The following is a 23,912-nucleotide window of genomic DNA, read 5'->3' on the forward strand; positions in this document are numbered from 1 at the left end:
AAATTGAGCCCTGTTTTCAAATTATTATACTTTGAAAATAACTGTTGCAGACTATGCACATCACTATTCTGTTCTATTTTATTCTATTATGTTACATCTTTTACTATTAATTAGGTGTCTGGACTAATGGTTTGGAAATAACAGCGTCTTGTCTGTTAATTAACAAAACAAGGCTATGCAATTGCACAGCTATAGGCTTCTTCAAGCAAGCGCCACTGCTGAGGTTACTGCCTTTCTGAAGATTGTGTTCCATGATAATAATAATATAACCAGTTGATATTACGGGTTAGATAATAATAATAAATAATAATAATAATATATGCCATTTAGCAGACGCTTTTATCCAAAGCGACTTACAGTCATGTGTGCATACATTCTACGTATGGGTGGTCCCATCTGAAATGGTGCTTGCTTTTTATTGACTGACTCTACAAAACATTAGGAACACCTGCTCTTTCCACGACAGACTGACCAGGTGAAAGCTATGATCCCTTACTGATGTCACCTTCAATCAGTGTAGATGAAGGGGAGGAGGTTTAAATCCTACTTTTTAAGCCCTGAGACATGGATTGTGTATGTGTGCAATTCAGAGAGTGAATGGGCAAGACAAAATATTTAAGTGCCTTTGAATGGGGTATAGTAGTTGGTGCCAGGTGCACTGTTTTGAGTGTGTCAAGAACTGCAACTCTGCTGGGTTTTTCACACTGCAGTTTTCCATATGTATCAAGAATGGTCCACCACCCTAAAGACATCCAGCCAACTTGGCACAACTGTGGGAATCATTAGAGTCAGCATGGGCCAGCATCCTTGTGGAATGCTTTCGATACCTTTTAGAGTCCATATCCTGATGAATTGAGCCTGTTCTGAGGGCAAAAGGGGGTGGAACGCAATATTAGGAAGGTGTTCCTAATGTTTTGTACACAGTGTATATGGGGCAATTTTAAGAATTAAGAGTAATCTGTAATGGTTATGATTAATTAGGCGTTGTTGAACACTGTTGGCATAGGCCTAAAGATAAATGTGATTATTTTGTTTTAATCCAGTGCAGGCCTACCTGAGTACTCTGAAAAGAACAATGGGAGAACTCTGAACAGTAAAAAAAAAAAGCCCATCCCTAGTACCTAGTAGCATATTACATCATTCCTTCTAAATATACATTTAATTATTCTAACTCATTTGGTGTTTCATTACAGACTGAGATGAGGTTTTGTGTGTAATTATAGTAAGGTGGTAAGTGTATTGTTAGTGTTCAAGTAGGCCCCAGTATATTGCTATTCTGAAACAGTATGAGGTGAGTATGTGTGTGTGTGTGTGTGTGTAGTTATTAGAGTGTGTGTAATTGAGGTATGGTCTGTCTGATTAAACCCTGCTGCTCTCACTGAGACTGAGACAGCAGTGGTCGTTAACATTACTCCCTCAGTCGGCTGTACTACCACACACTCACGAGAGCTCTCGGCCGTTCCACTAGCAGTAGTAGCAGTACCAGGATTGACTTGGGATCAACTCATACAGGACACACTCCTAAAGGACTCATACAGGATCTCTTGACAACAGGAGGCCACGCATTAACACTGACAGTCTCATACAGTGACAGGCACAAACGTATGTTAGTCAACCAGCTGTCGCAATTGTAAATGAGAACTTGTTCTCAACTTGCCTACCTGGTTAAATAAAGGTGAAATAAATTAAAAAACAGTGGTGTCTAGTGAGGCTACGGCTGAGGGACCGGGGAAGAGTTTTTCAATGGAGCTGGCGGCTGGTACAACTAATGCTGCTACAGCTGCTGCCTACACATAGAAGATTCTGGACTATATGGAAGGCTTCCTGGTCTCCAAGGTAACACACATAGATACACCCACATAGGATTCAAGTCCCATTCTCGGGCACTGTTTGATGGTTGTGTGTTTTACCCTGTCCTCTCTCCCCCAGACCCTGTTTACAGTGTGTGAGATGGGTTTATTTGATCTGCTGGCCTCGTCACAGCTCCCCCTGTCTCTAGAGGAGGTAGTGCAGCTAATCAGGGCCAGCCTGAGCGGTACTGAGAAGCTGTATCTGACCCGGTCCATCCACTACAGCTCCAAGACTCTAACTCTGCTGGCATTACCTGATTGATGCTGTGAGGTGAGTCCTCTCACTCGAGTTGTGTTCACCAAGGAGAACATGTTTGGACAAGTATTGAAAGAGGTACCTGAACTTGTCCTGTATGATTAAAAAAAGAGATGTGATTGTTTATTCAGATTCTAACTCAGTATAAGTGATTGTTTCTCCCCGGGGAAGGCAGTAACCAGTATGAGAAGGCATTTGGTGTCAAAGTTGATGATTTGTTTGAAGCCATGTACAGGTGAGACGTACACACACACACACACACACATACAGCTCTTCATCTCTACCCCTTCCCTCTCTCTCCATCTTCTCCTTCTCCTCCACTCTCTCTCTCTATCTCTCTCCCCCTCTGCTTTCCTGCCTGGTGAAAAAGTATCAGTGAAGTGAGAAAAGATTAGGAAAGTGAGAAGTTGTAGAATGGCCTTGAGCTTCACAGTCAATCTAATGATAATAATTAACTTGTTATGGTTCAGTGATTTTGTAGTCTAGGATTACAAGTTAAAGGATTTATTTCAGAACCAAGCACTTTGTCTTCCTTACCCGGTCTCTCTCTGCCTGGTGTCTGTCAGTCGTCATTGGCTGTGTGATAGGCGGGGAAGGAGGAATGTGGAGGAATCAGAGTTGTGAAATCATTCACAGCTATCTGGTACTGTATGTGTGGAGAAGTTTGTGTGTGTGTAAGCATGCCTGTGTGTGTGTTTGTTTGTTTTTGGGGTATGATTGACTCTGGAAATGGGGGAGACAGCTGATTGAAGCTCTGCCTTCAGCATGTGTTTTAAAAATGTGTCTGCATGCACATACATGCATACCAAATGTCATTTTTATCATAGGTACACTTCAACTATGAGAGACGGAATCTAAAACAAAAATCCAGAAAATCACATTGTATGATTTTTAAGTAATTAATTTGCATTTTATTGCATGACATAAGTATTTGATCACCTACCAACCAGTAAGAATTCCGTCTGTCACAGACCTGTTAGTTTTTCTTTAAGAAGCCCTCCTGTTCGGTGTCCTGTGTGAATCTAAGTGTGCGTTCTCTAATTCTCTCCTTCTTTCTTTCTCTCTCTCGGAGGACCTGAGCCCTAGGACCATGCCCCAGGACTACCTGACATGATGACTCCTTACTGTCCCCAGTCCACCTGACTGTGCTGCTGCTCCAGTTTCAACTGTTCTGCCTTGTTATTATTCGACCATGCTGGTCATTTATGAACATTTGAACATCTTGGCCATGTTCTGTTATAATCTCCACCCGGCACAGCCAGAAGAGGACTGGCCACCCCACATAGCCTGGTTCCTCTCTAGGTTTCTTCCTAGGTTTTGGCCTTTCTAGGGAGTTTTTCCTAGCCACCGTGCTTCTACACCTGCATTGCTTGCTGTTTGGGGTTTTAGGCTGGGTTTCTGTACAGCACTTTGAGATATCAGCTGATGTACGAAGGGCTATATAAATAAATTTGATTTGATTTGTTCTCCACTCATTACCTGTATTAACTGCACCTGTTTGAACTTGTTACCTGTATAAAAGACACCTGTCCACACACTAAATCAAACAGACTCCAACCTCTCCACAATGGCCAAGACCAGATAGCTGTGTAAGGACATCAGGGATAAAAGTGTAGACCTGCACAAGGCTGGGATGGGCTACAGGACAATAGGCAAGCAGCTTGGTGAGAAGGCAACAACTGTTGGTGCAATTATATAGAAAATGGAAGAAGTTCAAGATGACGTTCAATCGCCCTCGGTCTGGGGCTCCATGCAAGATCTCACCTCGTGGGGCATCAATGATCACAAGGAAGGTGAGGGATCAGCCCAGAACTACATGGCAGGACCTGGTCAATGACCTGAAGAGAGCTGGGACCACAGTCTCAAAGAAAACCATTAGTAACACACTACGCCATCATGGATTAAAATCCTGCAGCGCACGCAAGGTCCCCCTGCTCAAGCCAGCCCATTTCCAGGCCCGTCTGAAGTTTGCCAATGACCATCTGGATGATCCAGAGGAGGAATGGGAGAAGGTCATGTGGTCTGATGAGACAAAAATAGAGCTTTTTGGTCTAAACTCCACTCGCCGTGTTTGGAGGAAGAAGATGGATGAGTACAACCCTAAGAACACCATCCTAACCGTGAAGCTTGGAGGTGGAAACATCGTTCTTTGGGGATGCTTTTCTGCAAAGGGGACAGGACGACTGCACCATATTGAGGGGAGGAGGGATGGGGCCATGTATCGCGAGATCCTGGCCAACAACCTCCTTCCCTCAGTAAGAGCATTGAAGATGGGTCGTGGCTGGGTCTTCCAGCATGACAACGACCCAAAACACACAGTCAGGGCAACTAAGGATTGATTGGCCTAAATCTTTGGAGGGAGCTGAAATTCCATATTGCCCAGCGACAGCCCCGAAACCTGAAGGATCTGGAGAAGGTCTGTATGGAGGAGTGGGCCAAAAACCCTGCTGCAGTGTGTGCAAACCTGGTCAAGAAATACAGGAAACGATCTCCGATCGTTGCAAACAAAGGTTTCTGTACCAAATATTAAGTTCTGCTTTTCTGATGTATTAAATACTTATGTCATGGAATAATATGCTAATTAAATACTTAAAAATCATACAATGTGATTTCCTGGATTTTTGTTTTAGATTCCGTCTCTCACAGTTGAAGTGTACCTATGATAAAAATGACAGACCTCTACATGCTTTGTAAGTAGGAAAACTTGCAAAATCGGCAGTGTATCAGATACTTGTTCTCCCCACTGGAGGAGAGGGTGCAGCTGATGCCCTCCATCTGGAACATCTGTGGTGGAGACGTAGTGACTGCCTTCGACCTCTCACCTTTCAGAACCATCTACTGTACAACCTCAGGGGTGAGGACCTGTGTGTGCGCATATGCAGAGGCGTCTTGCCCCCTCAGATTTTCCAGTTAAAAAAAAGTGTATATTTGTTGTTGAAGTTTCTCTGTAATACTACTAGCCACAAAGCAAATGTATGAAGTTGGATTTAGCCCAAATAGGTTTCCAAACTCATAATTAGCTACGAAGAAATCAGTCAGACTTCAGAGTCTTTTCTATCCAATACTAATAATAATATGCATATATTAGCATCTGGGACTGAATAGGAGGTAGTTCACTCTGGGCACGCTATTCATCCAAAAGTGAAAATGCTGCCCCCTATCCCAAACAGGTTTAAACAAACTAAATATGCTTCTCTGTATCTCTGCTCAAATCTGGGTAAAATATTTAAAGGAATTTCAGTCTTATTCAGTACATTTAGTTATTGCTTGCTTTTCTAAAGTCTACCAACCTTAGCAGCAGGCATGCCATCTAAAATAGTTAGACAAGCCAGCTACTGGCTGTGTTTTTGTGACTTGGCTCTGACCTAACATAATCATATGTTGTTCTTTCGCTGTAAAGCCTTTTTTAAATCGGACACGATGGGTAGATTAACAAGACGTTTCTCTTTCATTTGCTGTATTGGACTTGTTAATGTGTGAAAGTTACATATTTTTTTTAATATTTCTGAATTTCGCACGCTGCCTTTTCAGCGGAATGTTGTTGCGGGGTTCCACTAGAGGAACGCCTGCGCTAGAAATGTTTTTAAAAAGAACCACCAGTCAGGAGGATACAGACAGCTCAAGAGGAATGCTTAGATATCCAGAAAAATAAACACATTAAGGATAATGATTGTGGCTTTAGATTCCAGGAAAAAGCTGTTTCAGGTGTTTGAGAAATGCAGAATTATCCAACTTCCCAACAAGGGACCTAGCCCCTCTCCGGACCAACCCCCAGCCATCCTCACGTACATTGTACCCCCTCTGATTTTTGGAGTGCATGATGCCCCCTGTGTGTGTTTGTGTGTGTATGTAAAGGGGACAATATTAATATGATATTGTAGGAAAATAACTCCAAAGACCACAGGGGGTAGCTGTGCAGCTGTACGAGCTGAGGCTGAGAGGAGTTGGGATCTGACACACACACACACACACATACACACGTTGTGGAAAGAGAGGAAGAGTCTAGGGAGATAAAAAGTTATGTGTAGTTATGTGTGTTGTGTTTCACTTTCATTCTGATTTGTTATTTTCGCTTCTTTGATTCCTTTTCTCCTCTGTCCTGCTGTATTGAACTATTTGTGTGTGTGTGTGTGTGTGTGTGTGTGTGTGTGTGTGTGTGTGTGTGTGTGTGTGTGTGTGTGTGTGTGTGTGTGTGTGTGTGTGTGTGTGTGTGTGTGTGTGTGAGAGAGTGGGTGTGAGTGGGTGTGGGTGTGTTCAGTATACAGATTCCACTAAACAATGTTCTTCTAAACCTCACCCAACCTCAGGGCTAAACAGTCTCCCAGACAGGCTGCTTACTGATCTCTATGTGTCTCTGTAGACACTGTTTGGGTGTAAACCCCACATAGAGATCACACATAGAGATCACACATCACAAACACACACCAGGGCTGGGCGGGCTCTCCTGGGACTCAGCACCTCATTGGTCATTTGTGGATTATTGATCCACCAATTAGTCCTGCCCCCAGGTCGAACGTAATGTCCATTTGTCAGTAACAGTGTATAGGTTACCGTGACAACACGACCTCTCCGGTGCCCAGGCTGTTTATTCATGTGATTATAATACTCTGATCCTATATTACACATCACTGCATCTATCTCTCTCTTTAGGTTGTAGTGGAGCCCTAGCCAAGAAATATGTGTTGACGTACCCAGAATGCAGTTGACGATCTTTGAAATCCAGAGAACACTTTGTTACCGTCGACAACCAGACGATCAGCTTCCATTAAGTTCCACAAAGAGAGAAAGCCAATCAATGACCTCAGACAAAGCGATGGGAGGAGCCCGTAACAAGTTCTATCCTAAGTTATCTTTGTCATTGACTGACAGCATTGTATCTATAGTGGACTTTTTCAAAGACGAGTTGCTAGAAGCTGACCTCTACATTCTGGCGAGAATCCTTCATGACTGAAAGGACACACAGCATAGAACTACTGAGAAGTCTACAGGGCCTGCAAACCAACTATACACACCCTCGTCCATCCCCCTCTCTCTCCTTCAGTCATTCTCTCTGATGAGAAAGATCAGATGCGATTTGACTCTCCTTACTCTTCCGCACCCCCCTTCTTCGCCTTGGGTGACTGTGTCAACAAAAGCATCCTGTCAGACAAGCCCACAAATACATACATACACACACGCACACAATCTCTGGCCTTTGAGAGCTCTGCTGTAGCCATAAGCTTGCTACATAACACAAACACACTCACACACTTGCAAGTACATAACACACACACGCACACATATTCTGCATAACAATGAAGATATTGTTTAACCTTCAGCTCAACCTTCTGCTAGAAACAAACAACAAGCAGCAGTCTGGGTATGACAACTGTCATGACTGACCATGAGAATCCAAAAATGTCAGATCAGGTTTGCAATTAATCATTTCAATCAGACGCCCTCTTAACTGTAGAGGGGGAAGGAAATAACTAGTGGGGATTAACAACTCACGTCCTGTTGTAAATTAACCGCTTACAGCTCCCCCCCTACTTTGTGCAATTTCTGCCTGAAGACATACCCAAATCTAACAGCCTGTAGCTCAGGCACAGAACCAAGTATATGCATATTCTTGGTACCATTTGAAAGGAAACACTCTGAAGTTTGTGTACATGTGAATTGAATGTAGGAGAATATAACACAATAGATCTGGTTTAGATAAAACAATGAAGAAAACCATACGTTTTTTATTTTTATTTTTGTATCATCATCTTTAAAATGAACAAGATATAACAAACATTCAGATAGGATGATGGGGACAATTTCAGTGAAAAATATAAGAGGGCATAAGTTTCAGAATGATCACTTCCAAAATGAGTGTGCTACATGACATTTATCATGAAGTCACCCAGGGGTCCCACACAAGTAGCCCAAATGTACCCAAGTGGCCAAATTGGTGAAGGTATACATTTTGAAACAAATAACTATATACAAAATACCAAAATGGTATTCTATCACCCCCAAAGAATTGAGAAAAAAATGGGGGGAAATATATATATATATATATACATTTACAAAATAACATGGGTAACTATTTACACACTTTCAATATTTGGAAGACCCTCAGTCCTCTTTCAAATCAAATCAAATCAATTTATATAGCCCCAGCCTAAAACCCCAAACAGCAAGCAATGCAGGTATAGAAGCACGGTGGCTAGGTAAAACTCCCTAGAAAGGAAAAAACCTAGGAAGAGAGGAACCAGGCTATGAGGAGTGGCCAGTCCTCTTCTGGCTATGCCGGGTGGAGATCACAGTGGTTGTAGAGGGTGCAACAAGACAGCACCTCAAGAGTAAAAATGAACAGTTTAGGATTCCATAGTCGCAGGCAGAACAGTTGATACTGGAACAGCGGCAAGGCCAGGTGGACTGGGGACAGCAAGGAGTCATCATGCCAGGTAGTCCTGACACATGGTCCTAGGGCTCAGGTCCTCCGAGAGAGAGAAAGAGAGAATTAGAGAGAGCATACTTAAATTCACACAGGACACCGGATAAGACTCCCATTCGGAGTCAGTGTCACTGTGAAAGAAAATGTTCAGTTAGAATAGTTTCACATATGAGCCCTGTATCAACAGGTATAATAAACAGATATATATAGAGAGTTGAAGGTTGAATATATTAGGTTGAATATGTTATTATATTATTATTACCTGCTAGATCTACTGTCTCTTTTATATTATGACATTTCAGCTAGATCTACTGTCTCTATTATATTATGACAGACCAGCTAGATCTACTGTCTTTATTATATTACAACAGACCAGCTGTATCTACTGTCTCCATTTCACTTTGGCCATTGATGTGGTCCTGCCCTCTCCTCAACAGCCTCAAATAGGCTATTTCATGTGGGTTGGGGTGGGGCGGCAGACACGCATCTCACATTTCATGACATTACATGTTTATATATTGCTTCTAAAATGTAAAATAAATCTCAAATAATATTTTATATTATTAATTTCAAACAAGGGCATTAGCATGATAAGAACTTACCAGTCCAAAACGATGTCCTCTCTTGTTCAAAAAATATTCCTCCACAATCGCTAAATGAATCGGCCTACAACAATCTCTGTCTCACCTTCCCAATCAATTTATTCTAAAATTGTGTGAACATCTGTATGTCTAGACTTAGATTTAGCTTTCCCTGACTTAGAGCCAATAATGATTGATATATAAACAGCTGAATCTGCGCGTTCACCAAACAATGCAGTGCGTAATATGTGCTTCTCCTTCCGGTATGAAACTTCAATAGCGAATGACTCACTTTATGCTGGAGCATACTACATGGGATGGTCTTACAACACATAAACATGGCGTATTGCCATTTAGCTCAGCTCATTGGCTATCTACCCAGCTAGATTTCAAGACAATCAGTGGTCATTTAAAAGACAGTCAATCAATGAAACAGCGGGCAAATCATTGGTGCACAGTGATGTCATTACTTGTTGTCTTCAAATCAGTTTCTTTCAGTCAATACATCCCGCGAAATGGCCCATCAGGTGTGATTGTGTTACAAACAAACCAGTTGATTGCAGTGAAACCAAACATGACTGGAAAAGTCACGTTCTGTGTGGGTTATTTACCTGGAATATGTCATCGAAAATGGAATGAGATGGAATTCACGACACAAGCGGTTCACAAAATGTTTTGTGTTAGGCTATAAAAACTGATTTTATCAAACAAAAGATAATTCATTGTGTAACAATGAGCATTGGAATTGCAAACAGATGAAGATCGTCAAAGGTAAACTATTTATTTTAATGCAGTTAGTGATTATGTTACGCCTGTGCTGATTAAAAAAAAAATTATGGGGCTCTATGCTCGCATCGTATTCTTTCGCAGTAAATCCTTTTTTAGATTTGACAACGCAGTTGGATTAGCAAGATTCTAGGCTTTCGATACATGTGAGACACTTGTATTTTCATGAATGTTTAATATGACTTTTTATGTAGCGATCACTGTATGTTGTGGAATTTCAGCCCGCTAGCGGGCTCCGTGCGCGGAGAGGTTAAGGGAAAAGAGCCAGGCTTTCCCTCTCCAAATTCACCAAAGGAATGTTCTTTGTCTCAACAGACCTTTTTCTGCTGAAACTAACTCATTCAAAAGCAAATATGGGAATGACATTTTTCATGTAGAACGTGGGGAATGATCAGAGGCGATCTATAGAACACTAATATCATTTTGTTTGTTATTTTGTAATGTCATTAAAAATGTTACAAAGGACTTGGAAAGTATACCCACTACATATATGAAGTTTCCATACTATGTGCTGTACATGTAATATGAAAAATGATGAAAGTGTTTTTCTTAAGAGAGGGATATTATTTGAGAAGTTATATGAGATAATTGTTTTCCATAACTTTGCGCAGTGAGTAATCACCGCCCTGGAGTGAGGTCAAGGAGCCGGAATCGCCCCTTTCGAGCAAATGGTATAAAGGATGATTTAAGAAGTGAACACATTAGACCAGAAAAGCGCGATGCTGCGCATTTAAAATGGTTTGAACTTTGTATCTCAACACGAGGTGGAGACGATAAACTCACATCCCGGACAATCACTGGAACGCATGATCAGCAGTCCTAAGTAAAGTATCTTCGAAAGCTAATTTAAGTAGGACCATCCTGTCACTCTGCTCAAACCATTGTATTACGCTACACTCATCACCCCACTGGGGTACTATCGATACGGCTGCTCAAAGCGGGTGGCGGTTCGTGTGCAAAGTATATGGTTATTGTAGGTGTGAGTAGTTTCTGAATGTGGCAATATTATGTCTCTGTCCATCTTTCTCCATCTCTAACAAGTAACCATGTTGTTGTCATTCCACTAATCAAATCCAATTTTATTAGTCACATGCTCCGAATACAACAGGTGTATTCACCTTACAGTGAAATGCTTACTTACGAGCCCCGAAACCAACAGTGCGGTTTTAAAAAAGACGGAGAAGAATAAAAGTAACAAGTAATTAAAGAGCAGCTGCAAAACATAACAATATATACAGGGGGTGCCGGTACAGAGTCAATGTGCGGGGGCACAGGTTAGTTGTGGTAGTATATACAGTTGAAGTCAGAAGTTTACATACACTTAGGTTAGAGTCATTAAAACAAATTTTTTAACCACTCCACAAATGTATTGTTCACAAACTATAGTTTTGGCAAGTCGGTTAGGACATCTACTTTGTGCATGACACAAGTAATTTTTCCAACAATTGTTTACAGACAGATTATTTAATTTATAATTCACAGTATCACAATTCCAGTGGGTCAGAAGTTTACATACACTAAGTTGACTGTGCCTTTAAACAGTTTGGAAAATTCCAGAAAATAATGTCATGGCTTTAGAATCTTCTAATAGGCTAATTGACATCATTTGAGTCAATTGGAGGTGTACCTGTGGATGTATTTCAAGGCCTACCTTCAAACTCAGTGTCTCTTTGCTTGAATTCATGGGGAAAAAGGAATCAGCCAAGACCTCAAAAAAAGAATTGTAGACCTCCACATGTCAGGTTCTTCCTTGGGAGCAATTTACAAATGCCTGAAGGTACCACGTTCATATGTGCAAACAATAGTACACAAGTATAAACCCTATGGGACCACGCAGCCGTTGTACCGCTCAGGAAGGAGAGGCGTTCTGTCTCCTAGAGATGAACGTACTTTGGTGCGAAAAGTGCAAATCAATCCCAGAACAACAGCAAAGGACCTTGTGAAGATGCTGGAGGAAACGGGTATAAAAGTATCTATTTCCACAGTAAAACGAGTCCTATATCGACATAACTTGAAAGGCCGCTCAGCAAGAAGTCACTGCTCCAAAACCACCATAAAAAGCCTGACTACGGTTTACAACTGCACATGGGGAGAAAGATAACACTTTTTGGAGAAATGTCCTCTGGTCTGATGAAACAAATCTAGAACTATTTGGCTATAATGACCATCATTATGTTTGGATGAAAAGGGGGGAGGCTTGCATGTCGAAGAACACCATCCCAACTGTGAAGTACGGGGGTGGCAGCATCATGTTGTGGGGGTGCTTTCCTGCGTGAAGGACTGGTGCACCTCACAAAATAGATGGCATCATGAGGTACGAAAATTATGTGGATATATTGAAGCAACATCTCAAGACATCTGTCAGGAAATTAAATCTTGGTTGCAAATGGGTTTTCCAAGTGGACAATGACCCTAAGCATACTTCCAAAGTTATGGCAAAATGGCTTAAGGACAACAAAGTCAAGTTATTGGAGTGGCCATCACAAAGCCCTGACCTCAATCCCATAGAAAATTGGTGGGCGGAACTGAAAAAGCGTGTGTGAGCAAGGAGGCCTACAAACCTGACTCAGTTACACCAGCTCTGTCAGGCGGAATGGGCCAAAATTCACCCAACATATTGTGGGAAGCTTGTGGAATGCTACCCGAAACGTTTGACCCATGTTAAACAATTTGAAAGTAATTGAGGTAATTAAACTTCTGACCCACTGGGAATGTGATGAAAGAAATAAAAGCTGAAATAAATCGTTATCTCTACTATTATTCTGACATTTCACATTCTTAAAATAAAGTCATGATCCTAACTGACCTAAAACAGGGATTTTTTTTCTAGGATTAAATGTCAGGAATTGTGAAAAACTGAGTTTAAATGTATCTGTCTAAGGTGTATGTAAACTTCCGACTTCAACTGTACATGTAGGGAGAGTTAATTAAAGTCACTATGCATAGATGACAACAGAGAGTGACAGTGGTGTGGGGGGGGGGGCAATGCAAATAGTCAGGGTAGCGATTTGACTAGATGTTCAGGAGTCTTATGGCTTTGGGATAGAAGCTGTTTAGAAGCCTCTTGGACCTAGACTGTAGTGCCTTGCGGTCGGAGGCCGCGCAGTTGCCATACCAGGCAGTGATGCAACCAGTCAGGATGCTTTCGATGGTGAGGCTGTAGAGCCTTTTGAGGATCTGAGGACCCATGCCAAATCTTTACAGTCTCCTGAGGGGGAATAGGTTTTGTTGTGCCCGCTTCACGACTCATGGTGTGCTTGTACCATGTTATGATGAGAAAGGGGGCATGCTTGGTCCTCTTTTTCCTGTCGTCCACAGTCATCTCCTTTGTCTTGATCACGTTAAGGGAGAGGTTGTTGTCCTGGCACAACACGGCCAGGCCTTTGACCTCCTCCCTATAGGCTGTCTCGTTGTTGTCGGTGATCAGGCCTACCACTGTTGTGTCATCGGCAAATTTAACAGATGACAGATGTGGCGAACTCCTCAATGTCATTGGAGGAATCCTGGAACATATTCCAATTTGTGCTAGCAAAACAGTCCTGTAGCTTAGCTTCTGCTTCATCTGACCACTTTTTAAAATCTATCTATCTTGTTACTGGCGCTTCCTGCTTAAAAAGCAGGAATCGGGAGTATAGAATTATGGTCAGATTTGCCAAATGGAGGGCGAGGGGAAGCTTTGTAGGTGTCTCTCTGTGTGGAGTAAAGGTGCACTAGAGTTTTTTTCCCTTTGGTTGCACATTTAACATGCTGATAGAAATTTGGTAAAACTGATTTAAGTTTCCCTGCATTAAAGTCCCCGGCTACTAGGAGCACCGCCTCTGGCTGAGCGTTTTCTTGTTCGCTTATGGCGGAATACAGCTCATTCAATGCCGTCTTAGTGCCAGCCTCTGACTGTGGTGGTATGTAAAACATTTACAAATAATATAGATGAAATCTCTCTAGGTAGGTAGTGTAGTCTACAGCTTATCATGAGATACTCTACCTCAGGCGAGCAATAACTTGAGAATTCCTTAGATATCGTGCACCAGCTGTTGTTTACAAAAATACATAGACCGCCGCCCCTTGTCTTAATCGGGTAACAATGAAACATAGTTAATTATACAAAAAACAGTCTTCAGATTAATGTTAAAGTCAAATCACGACACAACGAAGGAAGAAACACATTCACGGACATCATATCACGTCTAGTCCATCCTAGCCCAGAGCCAAAGAACACAATCACTCACTCATTATTAATTCACTGTATATGTGAGTGCCTGTGTTTGTATGCGTGTGTGTGCATGCCTGTGTTCGTGTGTGTAGGAGGTGGTGTGTTGGTTGTCGAGGCATTGCTGTGTGAAGACGGGTCAGGGCCTCTGACAGCCCAGTGACGGGAAAGAGCTAATGTACACTGCCAAAGATATTTATAACTTAACCAAGATAGACCACAGCCTTTCGTTTGAAAGTGAAACAAGTCAGTAATAGTGGGCAGAACAAGCAAGGAGGTGGGCAGAACCAAACACGAGCTAGTGAGATCCTATTGGCGCGTTCTAGCATACATGTGAGTGGGTGGAAACGCCAAGCGGATGCTTCAAATTTATACATCCTGCGAAATATCTGTCTCATTGTGACACTGCCCTGCTGACAGCCGCAGGGTTTAACAATGTACATGTGTAGAGAACAGGCCAGATGTATTGATGCTGCCCTGGGTTGCAAGTAGAGTAGTCTATCTACTGTTGATGTAGACTTGTCCCATCTCTGTAGCCTGTGTAGTAAACCTGTCATCTTTGTAAGCCTTTGTTCTTCTGATGTTTGTATTATATAGTATTTACCCATTAGAACCGTAATGGAATGTGCTACAGCTTCTCTGTTTCTTATTGGTTCTCTGGAGAGGTAAAGGGAGGGAGTAAATAAAGTAGAGGGAGGGTCAGACATTCAAGGACGTTCATCCTCTTGTCTTTCCCTCCTCTTCACCAAACTAATCTGGCCTCAGGCTGGGTCACACCACACCAGCACAGAGTGATGATGTCCCTGTTCTTTACTAGGGGCCTTTGCAGGACACTGCTGTAAGACATCAACCCCAAGTGATTTTGGGCATACACCCACTAAATCGTCTGTATGTGAGTCTTGGTTATTCTTGGCAAAAGTTTACTTTTTCTAGAGGTTATAGCAAGGTTTTACTCCTGTATATTTTAGCAAGGAAACCACATTTTGCTGGAGGCGTATTCATTAAAGCTGAAACAAGTCTCTCATAGCTCTGCATGGTCGGCCCTGGTCAAACAAGTTATTATTAAATTATTTAGGTGATAGTATGACATACTCTTCCTTGCAGGTGAGAGCAAAGATAGCTGAGATTTGATTTCAGCAGAGGACAGAGGAGATAAAGGAGGAGAGAAGAGAAAATGGGAAGATATGAGAGGAGATGAAAGAAGGAGAGAGGAGGAAAGGGGGAGAAAAGAGAGGAGATGAAAGGAGGAGATAAGAGAGGGGAGAAAAGAGAGGAGATGAAAGGAGGAGAGAGAAGGAAAGGAGGAGAGGGGGAAAGGGGGAGAAAAGAGAGGAGATGAAAGAATGAGAGAGGAGCAAAGGAGGAGATAAGAGAGCAGATGAGACTCACCACTCAGAGTTCTTTTCATTGTATCTGTCTTGCACAGACACACACTTCTCACAATTGAAGAAAACCTATTCTCAGCTGTAAGCCTGCTTTTGTTCCCTATAAACATTCCATAATTAATGCTGAAGTCTCAGTGACAGCAGTATTGAGCTGAGGACAAAGCATGTCTGCCCAATAGGCTATATATATATATATATATATATATATATATATATATATATATATATATATATATATATATATATATACAGTGCCTTGTGAAAGTATTCAGCCCCCTTGAACTTTGTTACCTTTTGCCAAATTTCAGGCTTCAAACATAAAGATATAAAACTGTATTTTTTTGTGAAGTATCAACAACAAGTGGGACACAATCATGAAGTGGAACGACATTTATTGGATATTTCAAACTTTTTTAACAAATCAAAAACTGAAAAATTGGGCGTGCAAAATTATTGTGTGTCTGTCCATTTGTATGTAGCTCTCAGAGGACCATCTCAACCCTGATAATCACTTATCCCTAACTTTCTCTCTCCACCTCCCTCTCTCACCGAGCCGTAACCTTCATGAGCAGTGAAGTTCATAATAATTATTGTAAACCTAGACAGAGAGACAGGTACTGAGCGTTGAGGCAGTGAGACAGTGATGTTTATAATGTAACGAGTCAGTGAGACGGGTACTGAGTGGTAAGACAGTGAGCAGTGAGACAGTGATGTTTCTAATGTTTAAGGTTAAATGGATGCGGTTGCCGTGGGTGATTGCTGCCAGGGGAAGCTGGCCTTTAACAGCCAACCACAGTTCAACTCATTAGCATATTTCCCATGATTGTTTTTTTTACAGTGGAAATGCCACGGTCCTAGGTTTATCTCTCACAGCATCAGACCAGATGCATGCATGCACGCACACACATACACAAAACATTGATCAGTTCTGCCAGTGTTGATTATGATCAAGTCTGGCTAAAGTCAGCTATTTGCAGTCATGTCTGTCAGGGGAGAATGCTTGGTAGTCATTATATTTGGATAATTAGCCAGCTCCTCTCTCATTTACTGTACACGGAAACATAATAAGCTGCAGTGAGGTTGGCAAACATTACTACTGTCTGTTTGTCTGAGTGGATATCTCTGTGTGACATTTCTTCTGTCTGTCTGACTGGCTATCTCTGTGTGATATTGCTATTGTCTGTCTGACTGCCTGGCTATCTCTGTGTGTGATATTGCTATTGTCTGTCTGACTGGCTATCTCTGTGTGTGACATTGCTATTGTCTGTCTGACTGGCTATCTCTGTGTGACATTTCTATTGTCTGTCTGTCTGACTGGCTATCTCTGTGTGACATTTCTATTGTCTGTCTGACTGGCTATCTCTGTGTGTGGCATTACTGCAAACCTCGGAATATCTCCGAATTTCTGTACTCCACATATGATAACTGTCATTATAAATGCATAGATACATTTTATAAATAGATCTTTCTCACATTTTAGGAACCGACTGTTAAATGTAGTATATTAAACGTAGTATAAATACTCAGAAATGAGTACCCAGAGCTGCAGGAGCGACTGCAAATGAGAGGAGCAGAGAGAGAGACAGACAGAGTTCAAACGCCTGCTAGATTCTCTTCCTCCAAGCTGTCACTGACTCATCCTAACACGTTTCAAAGTTCAGGTTATTTAAATATATAAAGCTTGTGTTTCGATAATATAAATGTCTAATAGATTCAGTATTCGTCTCTCCTGTCACCATCAGCTCTGAGCTATACAGCCTCTGAAGACAGCAGCTATCTTCAAACACTGACTCTATAATCTGCATCAAATTAGCATAAAAAAAGACTATCCTTATGACTCATACAACTATGACGTGTTTTAAGCGACAGGCACAGGCACATAGGCGCTCATGCCTCTTTCATATGCTGGTCAGAACTAGGAAACTAAAACACTTCTGACTTGCTGATTTGTGAAATGCGGCACGTGTATAACTACAAACTGTTAGCTAGTCGGAAATGTCAGAGTTTCCTAGTTCCAACTAGCACGTGAACGCGGCATTGGACATGCATGTACACACACGCACACATTACATCAGTCACATAATCACATTACACAGTAAATCACTGGGGCTGAGCCAGCTGCCATCCAGGACCTCTATACCAGTAAGTAGAAAGGCTTCTTTAGTGTTCTAAGTTTTCAGAACTGTGGCCTTAATTGCCGTTCCACAGGAGCTGCATGTTCATTAAGTGTTTATGGTTCATTGAACAAGCATGGGAAACAGTGTTTAAACCCTTTACAATGAAGATCTGTGAAGATATTTGGATTTTTACAAATTATCTTTGAAAGACAGGGTCCTGAAAAAGGGGACGTTTATTTTTTTGCTGAGTTTATATATGAAGTTTTCAGAAATAATTGTGGGTGACGGTGTATTATGTACCAGTCAAGTTTGGACACATCTACTCATTCAAGGGTCTTTCTTTATGTTTTACTATTTTCTACATTGTAGAATAATAGTGAAGACATCAAAACTATGAAATAACACATGAAATCATGCAGTAACCTAAAAAGTATTAAACAAATCTAAATATGCTTTATATTTGAGATTCTTCAAATAGCCACCCTTTGTCTTGATGACAGCTTTGCACACTCTTGGCATTCTCTCAACCAGCTTCACCTGGAATGCTTTTCCAACAGTCTTGAAGGAGTTCCCACATTTGCTGAGCACTTGTTGGTTGCTTTTCCTTTACTCTGTGGTCCAACTCATCCCAAATCATCTCAGTTGGGTTGAGATTGGGTGATTGTCGGGGCCAGGTATCTGATGCAGCACTCCATCACTCTCCTTCTTGGTCAAATAGCCATTAAACAGCCTGTAGGTGTGTTGGGTCATTGTCCTGTTGAAAAACAAATGATAGTCCTACTAAGCGCAAACCAGATGAGATGGCGTAATGCTGCAGAATTCTGTGGTAGCCATGCTTGTTAAGTGTGCCTTGAATTCTAAATAAATCACAGACAGTGTCACCAGCAAAGTACCCCCACACCATCACACGTCCCTGCTTCATGGTGGGAACCACACATGAGGAGATCATTCGTTCAGCTACTCTGCATCTCACGAAGACATGGCGGCTGGAACCAAAATCTCAAATTTGGACTCATCAGAGGACAGATTTACACCGGTCTAATGTCCATTGCTTGTGTTTCTTGGCCCAAGCAAGTCTTTTCTTCTTATTGGTGTCCTTTAGTAGTGGTTTCTTTTCAGCAATTCGACCATTAAGACCTTATTCATGCAGTCTCCTCTGAACAGTTGATGTTGAGATGTGTCTGTTACTTGAACTCTGTGAAGCATTTATTTGGGCTGTATTCTGAGGCTGGTAACTAATGAACTTCTCCTCTGCAGCAGAGGTAACTCTGGGTCTTCCATTCCTGTGGCAGTCCTCATTAGAGCCAGTTTCCTCATTACGCTTTATGGTTTTTGCGACATCAGTACGCAAACCTGCCTTCCCCCGTCACGCGCATCAGCGAACATTGGACTCACGTGATGCTGTGCATTTGACGCATGCACACACACATTGAAGGTGTTAATAGACAACTGTACTGTATGGTTACTCTACATACTGTTATTATACACTGAGTGAACAAAACATTAAGAGCACCTTTCTAATAATATTGAGTTGCACCCCCTTTTACCGTCAGACTGCCTCAATGCATCGGGGTATGGACTCTACAATCTGTCGAAAGTGTTCCACAGGGATGCCGGCCCATGTTGACTCCAATGCTTCCCACAGTTGTGTCAAGTTGGCTGGACGTCTTTTGGGTGATGGACCATTCTTGATACACACAGGAAACTGCTGAGCGTGAAAAACCCAGCAGTGATGCAGTTCTTCTTCTTCTTTTTTCTATATTTTTTTCCCTCCCAATTTCAATCTTGTCTCATCGCTGCAACTCCCCAACGGGCTTGGGAGGCGAAGGTCGAGTCATGTGTCCTCCGAAACATGACCCACCAAACCACGTTTTTCAACACCCGCCGGGTTAACCCGGGAGCCAGCCTCTCCAATGTGTCGGAGGAAACGGCATTCAAGTGAAAATCGAGGTCAGCATGCAGGCGCCTCGGCCCGCTACAAGGAGTCGCTAGAGCGCTATGAATAAAGTAAAGCCCCCTCGCCCAATCCCTCCTCTAACCCGGACGACGCTGGGCCAATTGTGTGCCGCCTTATGGGACTCCCGATCACGTACGATTGTGATACAGCCCTAGCTTTGCAGCTCTTGACACAAACTGGTGTGCCTGGCAACTTCTACCATACCCCGTTCAAAGTCACTTAAATATTTTGTCTTGCCCATTCGCCATCTGAATGACACTCACACAATCCATGTCTCAATTAGAGGTCGACCGATTATGATGATTATACCGATTATTGGAGGCCCAAAAAAGCCGATAGCGATTAATCGGCCAATATTTTTTTTATGTATTTGTAATAATGACAATTACAACAATACTGAATGAACACTTATTTTAACTTAATATAATATATCAATAAAATCAATTTAGACTCAAGTAAATAATGAAACATGTTGGTTTAAATAATGCAAAAACAAAGTGTTGGAGAAGAAAGTAAAAGTGCAATATGTGCTCTGTAAGAAAGCTAACGTTTCAGTTCCTTGCTCAGAACATGAGAACATATGAAAGCTGGTGGTTCCTTTTAACATGAGTCTTCAATATTCCCAGGTATGAAGTTGTAGGTTGTAGTTATTATAGGAATTATAGGACTATTTCCCTCTATACCATTTGTATTTAATTAACCGTTGACTATTGGATGGTCTTATAGGCACTTTAGTGTTGCCAGTGTAACAGTATAGCTTCCGTCCCTCTCCTCGCTCCTCCCTGGGCTCGAACCAGCAACACAACGACAACAGCCACCACATCGAAGCAGGGTTACCCATGCAGAGCAAGGGAAACAACCACCAAGGCTCAGAGCGAGTGACGTTTGAAACGCTATTAGCGCACGCTAACTAGCCAGCCATTTCACTTCGGTTACACCAGCCTCATCTCGGGAGTTGATAGGCTTGAAGTCATAAACCGCGCAATGCTTGGAGCACAACGAAGAGCTGCTGGCAAAATGCACGAAAGTGCTGATTGACTGAATGTTTACTTACTGCTTCTGCCTACCACCGCTCAGTCAGATACTTAGATACTTGTATGTGTCAGGACCCGGTTACGAACCCGGGTCTCCGGAGTGAGAAACAGTCACTTAACCAACTGAGCCACGAATAGTCGGCAGAACCCAGAAGATGAGGCAGACACAGCAGTTCTTGAGACGGTGTATTTAATGAAGTAAAAAGTGAAAAATGAAGTAAAAAGTTCTTCAGGAAAACATGTAACTCCACAACCTCAAAAGGAATCCTACAAGAACAAAGGAAATCCTCCAAGACAAAAAAGGTAAATCCACAAGGTGGAAGGTAAAGCACAAAAAGCCTCAAAAGATACTCAAAAAACAAACAAACAAGAACAAAAAACAGAATTCCACAAGAGAGTCCACCGGGATCAACAAGAGTTCTCAGAGTACTAGGGCTGGGTGCTAACATACAAACACAGAGCAAAGAACAGAGGAAAACAAAGGGTTTAAATACAATCAGGGGAAACGAGGCACAGGTGCAAATAATAATGGGGATCAAGGGAAAACAAAAGGTCAAAAGGCACAATGGGGGCATCTAGTGACCAAAAACCGGAACAACCCTGGCCAAATCCTGACAGTATACTTGTATGCTCATTCAGATTATATGCAACGCAGGACACTCTAGATAATATCTAGTAATATCATCAACCATGTGTAGTTAACTAGTGATTATGAGAGATTGTTTTTTATAAACAGTCAATCACCACCTTCCGGAGACACCTGAAACCCCACCTCTTTAAGGAATACCTAGGATAGGATAAGTAATCCTTCTCACCCCCCTCCCCAAAAGATTTAGATGCACTATTGTAAAGTGGCTGTTCCACTGGATGTCATAAGGTGAATGCACCAATTTGTAAGTCGCTCTGGATAAGAGCGGCTGCTAAATGACTTAAATGTAAATGTAAATGTATAAGATAAGTTTAATGCTAGCTAGCAACTTACCTTGGCTTACTGCATTTGCGTAACAGGCAGTCTCCTTGTGGAGTGCAACGAGAGAGAGGCAGGTCGTTATTGCGTTGGACTAGTTAACTGTAAGGTTGCAAGATTGGATCCCCCGAGCTGACAAGGTGAAAATCTGTCGTTCTGCCCCTGAGCGAGGCAGTTAACCCACTGTTTCTAGGCCGTCATTGAAAATAAGAATGTGTTCTTAACTGACTTGCCAAGTTAAATAAAGATGAAATAAAGATGTAAAAAAAATGGCAAATACCAAAAATACCGATTTCCGATTGTTATGAAAACTGGAAATCGGCCCTAATTAATCGGCCATTCCGATTAATCGGTCGACCTCTAGTCCCAATTGTCTCAAGGCTTAAAAATCCTTCTTTAACCTGTCTCCTCACCTTCATCTACACTGATTGAAGGGAATTTAACAGGTGACATCCATAAGGGATCATAGCTTTCACCTGGATTAACCTGGTCAGTCTGTCATGGAAAGAGCAGGTGTTCTTTATGTTCTGTACACTCAGTGTAAATGCATAGAGACATTTCATGTATTGATCCTGCTCACATTTTAGGAACTGACTGTAGACTACATTAAATGTTGTATAAGCACTCAGAAATGAGTCCCCAGAGCTGCAGTATTGGCTGCAAAATGAGAGGAGCAGAGAGGGAGAAAGAGAGAGTTCAAATGGCTGTAAGCTGTCGCTGAAATGGTGAAAAAATCTCAAGTTTCAAAGTTTTGATTATTTATATGTGTAAAGTTTGTGTTTCGATAATATAAATGTCTAATCGATTCAGTATTCGTCGCTCCTGTCACCATCAGCTCTGAGCTATACAGCCTCTGAAGACAGCAGCGATCTCAACACACTGCTTTTCTCTCTGTAATCACACACACACACAACTCTGCTTTTCTTTCTATATAATTTGCGGCAAATCAGCATGTTCAAAAATGTTATCCTTATGATTCGTACAACAACACACACACGCACACACGCAAGCATGCATGCATTGACGCACGCACACACAAACACACACTACACATACACAGGCCTTATACACACCTCCAGTGTCAGAATAAGATATTAGTAGCTTATTCCCATGAAGCAGCAGGAAAGCCCATCTGATAGGTGTCTGAGGCATTACCATAATGATTGGTTCTCTCTCTGCTACACACAGGAAACACCTGCTGGAACACACAGAACACTAACCAGGACTTTCTGGAGACTGTATTACTGAGTTAAAGCCTTGGCATTCTCTCAGGGAGAAAAGGCAAGGTTCCTATGACAGACATAATTGTGGGTGACTGAGTGACTGTGTATTATGTATGTATGAGGTAAATAACAATCTGAGTGCACAGTCTTGTTGGCAATGAGGCAGGAAAAATGCTTCCCTACTGTCCTCTCATCCTGCCCTTGTTAAAACATACAGCTTGTTTAGTCACTCATGCTAACAGATAGACATTCCAGCCTCTAGTCCAGCCAGAGTCATAGTAAACACACTTATTTCCAGCCTGATACACACACACACATACACACACACACACACACTCAGTCCTACCCACCTTTCTTTCTGTCAAGCCTCTGTTCAACCGTTCCTTCCCCAGGGTCGGTTCGTCTGTCTGTCTGCTGGATCTGACTCATTATGGCACTACAGGGGGCTGGACACACACTGCTCTCACATCCATCAAGGTGGCAGCCTGTTACCAGCAGGCTGGAAAGAGCTGAGGCCCGTGGCATAAACAGCCTGTTTTTAATCTGGACTCCTATGTGTGTGTTTTTGTCTATGTGCCTGCGTGCGTGTGTATGAGTGTGTGTGTATCTGTGTCAGACAGCAGCAGAAACACTGATCCATAGTGACAGCAGAGGGACAGTAGAGCCAGATATAACGCAGGACTGTCATTATGACACAGATTCTGTCTGTTTAAACCATCTATAGCTTTATAGAAAGACACTCATCTGCATGCATGCCTTTGTTTGATACATGTATCTGTCTTTAGTGACAGGATGCAGTCTAGAGAGAAATACGCCTGTTGGATGAGAAAGAGATGATTCACTCAGTATTACAGCACATATAGCAGACGTGTATAGTGACTTGCCAGGAAGAGCACAGAGTAATGGAGGCTTCTGTTTCTTTTAACTGTAGACTTACAACACTTGAAAGTGGGAAATAACAGTAGCTATCTGTAACCCAATCTGTTCATTGGCAGCCATATTGAACTGGCAGCCATCTTGGAAAGGCGCTAAAGTAAAGAAACAAGCTAATATAAACGGCAATCAGAGATTCAGCACCACGGACAGTGGCAATCAGAGATTCAGCACCACAGACAGCAGCAATCAGAG

General features: G+C 42.1%; 1 protein-coding gene across 1 annotated transcript in view; it reads left to right on the plus strand.

Annotated features, from left to right (window-relative positions):
• The window catches only part of LOC127931025 (uncharacterized), a 254,429-nt gene extending 249,409 nt beyond the window's left edge, over window positions 1–5,020 (plus strand). The window contains exons 2-3 of the mRNA XM_052521795.1: window positions 4,032–4,226; window positions 4,856–5,020. Coding sequence (XP_052377755.1) covers window positions 4,032–4,226; window positions 4,856–5,020 — 360 coding nt within the window. The remainder of the gene's footprint in view (window positions 1–4,031; window positions 4,227–4,855) is intronic.
• Window positions 5,021–23,912: the final 18,892 nt, after the last annotated feature.

Source organism: Oncorhynchus keta, chromosome 7, assembly GCF_023373465.1.
Source record: "Oncorhynchus keta strain PuntledgeMale-10-30-2019 chromosome 7, Oket_V2, whole genome shotgun sequence".
Taxonomy (NCBI): Eukaryota; Metazoa; Chordata; class Actinopteri; order Salmoniformes; family Salmonidae; genus Oncorhynchus; species Oncorhynchus keta.